This window comes from Hevea brasiliensis, chromosome 17, assembly GCF_030052815.1.
Source record: "Hevea brasiliensis isolate MT/VB/25A 57/8 chromosome 17, ASM3005281v1, whole genome shotgun sequence".
NCBI classification, from domain to species: domain Eukaryota; kingdom Viridiplantae; phylum Streptophyta; class Magnoliopsida; order Malpighiales; family Euphorbiaceae; genus Hevea; species Hevea brasiliensis.
The window spans coordinates 24,023,654-24,028,743 of NC_079509.1; the positions used below are offsets into that span (position 1 = coordinate 24,023,654).

Here is a 5,090-nt window from a genome sequence, read left to right on the forward strand (position 1 = left end):
GATTAGATTGCATATTATATTAGACTCTACCAAAACATAGCCTTCTTGTAATAAATTAAAATTAAAGAATAGAAATGAAATTCCCAAAATTAAGAAATAATTAGTGAAATTTAGTGAAAATATATAAAAAAAGTTTAGATTTTAATTATTTGGACTTAATTTCATTAATCACAAATATTTTAAAAATTATATTATTGGATTATAAAATATTTTAATCAATCCAATTATGATATCTATAAAGGGATTTATTAATTTTTAAGTTGCAATAAAGAAGGTATCTTATATGATCATTATATAACCAAAAAAACAAAAAAAAACACCACAGATTCGTGAAGGAAAATTTAAAATGCATAGGACAGAGAGAAGTTTTGACATAAATGATAAATGTGTAAATAATAAGTTCAGAAATTAACCCATAGGGATTTGGTTATTTGGAACTGAGCAGTAGGATAATAGTGCTTCGCATTTGGTGAAAGACGAGATGGATATTATCGTCAATCCGTGAAATACAAAGAGACTCGTCGGCAATCTCCTTCCCAAGGGACAAAAAACCATATAAATCCTCTGGGCGTGCCTTCCACTTCCAATCCTTCACTCTCTCCATCCAAAAATTCGAGTCTCCGGAAGTTCCCAGTATCTTTGTTTGGTGTTCATTGAGGCCCTCCTCTCAATTTCTATCTTTGTATCACTATCTTCGCAAGGTTGGTTGATCTGTACTTCTGTTTATACATAACCCTTTTCAGTTTTTGATTTCTGTTTCTGTTCTTCTGCATCCTTTACTGCTCAGTTTTTTGTTGTTTTTGAATTCTTGCTGAAATTCAAATTCCATTTTTTGCTTATACACTCGTTACGTGATCTGGGTCTCCCGGATCTGGCACTATTCACCACAGAACTCCTCAGAAATGGACTATTTTTCTCATTTTAAGATCTGGGTCTTGACCCTTAGCTTGATATTCCAATCCGTTTATGGGTTTTACCTTCCTGGTAGTTACCCTCATAAATACAATGTTGGTGAAGCTTTATCGGTGAAAGTGAATTCCATCACTTCTATTGATACCGAGATGCCATTTAGCTATTACAGTTTACCCTTTTGTCAGCCCCAAGATGGTGTCAAGGATAGTGCTGAAAATCTCGGTGAGCTCCTTATGGGAGATAGGATTGAGAATTCCCCATATAGGTTTAAGATGCATGTGAATGAGAGTGAGATCTTTTTGTGTAGAACTGAACCCTTATCTGCTGATAACTATAAGCTTTTGAAAAAGAGGATTGATGAGATGTATCAGGTAAACTTGATTCTTGATAATTTGCCGGCAATAAGGTATACCAGGAAGGAGTCATACCTCTTGAGGTGGACGGGGCATCCTGTTGGAATTAAGGTCCAGGATACCTACTATGTGTTTAACCATTTGAAGTTTACAGTTCTTGTTCACAAGTATGAAGAGGCCAATGTAGCACGTGTGATGGGGACTGGAGATGCTGCCGAGGTCATTCCAAGAATTGGGAATGAAGGGTCAGATATTCCGGGGTACATGGTTGTGGGATTTGAAGTGGTTCCCTGCAACTTCATGCATAATGTTCAGTCAGTGAAAAACTCAAAAATGTATGATAAGTACCCATCTCCAATTAAATGTGATCCTACCACTGTGGCTATGCCAATTAAGGAGAATGAGCCTATTGTATTTACCTATGAGGTCACATTTGAGGAGAGTGATATCAAGTGGCCATCAAGATGGGATGCCTATTTGAAGATGGAGGGGTCAAAGGTGCATTGGTTCTCAATCATGAATTCTCTGATGGTTATCACCTTTCTTGCTGGTATTGTACTTGTCATTTTCTTGAGGACTGTGAGGCGGGACTTGACACGTTATGAGGAACTTGACAAGGAGGCTCAAGCACAGATGAATGAGGAGTTATCTGGGTGGAAGCTTGTTGTGGGGGATGTTTTCCGTGCCCCAACCAATGCCTCACTTCTTTGTGTTATGGTTGGAGATGGAGTTCAGATCCTTGGGATGGCAGTTGTGACAATCTTATTTGCTGCACTTGGATTCATGTCACCAGCTTCCCGTGGAACTCTTATTACAGGTATGCTTATATTCTACATGATACTTGGTATTGCAGCTGGCTATGTGGCAGTCCGCCTTTGGAGGACTATTGGATGTGGCGATCACAAAAGATGGATTTCAGTTTCCTGGAGGGCTGCATGTTTTTTCCCTGGTATCGCCTTTTTTATTCTAACCATTTTGAATTTCCTACTGTGGGGTAGTCACAGCACAGGAGCCATTCCATTCTCATTGTTTGTAATTCTGATTTTGCTCTGGTTCTGCATCTCTGTTCCTCTTACCCTAATTGGGGGATACTTTGGGGCAAAGGCACCCCATATTGAATACCCTGTTCGAACCAACCAGATTCCTCGGGAAATACCAGCTCAAAAGTACCCATCTTGGCTTCTAGTTCTTGGTGCCGGAACTCTTCCCTTTGGTACACTTTTCATTGAGCTCTTCTTTATCATGTCTAGCATCTGGATGGGCCGTGTTTATTATGTTTTTGGGTTTCTGTTTATTGTTTTTATCCTTCTGGTGGTGGTTTGTGCCGAAGTGTCTCTTGTTTTAACTTACATGCATCTTTGCGTTGAGGACTGGAAATGGTGGTGGAAGTCCTTCTTTGCTTCTGGTTCAGTGGCCATCTACATTTTCTTGTACTCCATTAACTATCTGGTATTTGATCTCAAGAGTTTAAGTGGGCCGGTCTCGGCAACGCTGTATCTGGGGTATTCTCTTCTAATGGTTCTAGCAATTATGTTTGCAACCGGAACAGTTGGGTTTCTTTCATCATTCTGGTTTGTGCACTACTTGTTCTCTTCTGTGAAGCTGGATTGAGCTGCCAAAAATTAGCACTTTTGGAGAGCAGAGTTGTCTCTGTGAGCTGAAATGAATGCAACCCTTTACAGTAGTAGTATATCTTGTTTTACTTTTCTTTTCAGTTTACCTTCAGTAGGGAGCTTAACAAAATGTAATAACAATAATCTCAGCCAGTTTTTGCATTATTCTTTTATTAAATGGGAGATCTTGACGTTAATAGTATTAGTATGTATATGACAGTGAAAATTAATTATAGTTGGTGGGTTTCTGGTATTTATTTTCTGTGATTTAGTTTTATTATGGATTTGAAGGCAAGAATAGTTATCACTTGCAATAATAATTGTCCTAAGCCAACGAGCCTCCCTAATCCTTCCTCTCTTTGATAATTTTATTTTTAGGATGCATCAGATAGTTTTCATAGCATAAAACAAGGTAATCACAGAATCTGCCTAATTTGAAAGATATTTTCGGGCATACTTGATATTTCTATCATACCCTAATCGACGCTTTTATTTGTGTAGGTATGATACAACTAACCAATATGTGAGCACCCTTCTAACGCACTGTTTGGATGGGGTGGGGGAATGGTAAATAAAGGCACTCTATTTGGATGGAGTGAGGGAAGGGTAAATAAGAATAAGGAGGAGTAAGTAATTATTATACTCTTGTTTGAATGAGGTGAGGGAAGGGTGAATAAGGGCATGTAAGTAACTATTATACTCTTGTTGGGAAAGAGGTGAGTTAGTAAAGGGTAAAAGTAACTGAGGGTAAGGCTTACCTACTCTTATCTTTCTAATAAGGGTAAGGCTTACCCACTATTATCCTTCAAATTTTAATTTTTCTTACACTTCAAATTTGAGTGTAAACAGAGGCCGATAAGAATTGAAAATTATTTTATTTTTTATTTTCCTATTATGTCATTAATTTTTTTATTAAAAATTCAATTATACTCATTAAAAATAAATCTAGTTTACCAATACTAACAAATGTTTCCTCTATCAAGTGGTCGTACCTGATCTCTCCGTCTTCTATCGTAAATTTCGAATTTTTACATAAATAATATTAGTTTTATTTTTCTATTTAATTTCAGTTGTTAAATCATTTGTTCTTTCAATAGTTTATTGTAATTATTATACTTCAATTATCATTTTTTTTCTAAATAATTCATTTTAAAGAATAAATTTTTATCTATTTTTGTACTTCTAATAATTATTTACCATTTTTCATCTCTTTCCAAATATAAAGAATATACATTATCTCTACTTACATTTTTATTAATTCACTTCTTTTTAGATATAATATATATATATATTTTTTTTTATTGTAATCCTCTTTACTCTTCTCTCTCCTTATCCTCCCATTAATTATTCCTCCCTCACTCCATCCAAAAAGAGCCTAAAGTGAGAGAGAGAGAAGGGAGGTATATTCCTGTGATTTTTTTTTTTCTTTTCTATATAATGACTTAAAATAATTGAGATTATATTAAAAGGTTTATAATTTTAAATACTAATATAAAATTAATCTCAAATATAATTAAATGATTAAAAAAAAAATTCATATACTCAATTTCAACTAAATATAAAGTTTATTTATAATTAATTAACTCGATTTCAATAATTTAATTTGATTTTTTTAATTTATTCAAATAAAATGAAAAAATTTAATAATTTCTCATATATATATATATGAGAAAGAGAGAGAGAGAGAGAGAGAGAGAGAGAGAGAGAGAGAGAGAGAGAGAGAGAGAGAAATATTTATACATGAAAAAAAAGACGCACATTTTATATGTTTGTTCTCAACAGGCCACATTTCAACCTGCTCCTGTGATTTCATGGAACTAGTTTTTTTCAAAACATGCATTTATAGCATTTTTTCATATTTGTAATTTAATTTATTTATATATAATTTTATATTAATTTATTATATGTAACAAAATATTATCATATAATATATTTATTTTAAATGATTAATTAAACTTAGTCATTTATTATTATAATATTAAATTATCATTATTATATTTTAATCCTAATTTTAAAATATTTTTATTATGCTTAAAATATTTTATATTTTTAAACATGCATCATGCAAATATCATTTTATATTATTTTGTAATAGTTATATTTTATGAAGTAAAATAATTAATAATCTTATTGCTAAAAGACAATAATAAAAAATAATAGTAAAAATTTTTATTAAAAAACTCTCATAGGCATTCTGAATTCTTATTAAGTT

General features: G+C 33.1%; 1 protein-coding gene across 1 annotated transcript; it reads left to right on the forward strand.

The window, feature by feature from the left end:
- Positions 1-444: 444 nt before the first annotated feature.
- On the forward strand, positions 445-3,080 carry LOC110657723 (transmembrane 9 superfamily member 11). The gene is made up of 2 exons (XM_021815059.2): positions 445-701; positions 891-3,080. Exon 2 carries the CDS (start codon positions 903-905, stop codon positions 2,874-2,876), a length of 1,974 nt encoding a protein of 657 aa, XP_021670751.2. The 5' UTR covers positions 445-701; positions 891-902; the 3' UTR covers positions 2,877-3,080.
- Positions 3,081-5,090: the final 2,010 nt, after the last annotated feature.

What these genes read in the sequence shown, in the direction of transcription:
- LOC110657723 (XM_021815059.2), top strand. Translation starts at nt 903, where the DNA reads ATGGACTATTTTTCTCATTTTAAGATCTGGGTCTTGACCCTTAGCTTG.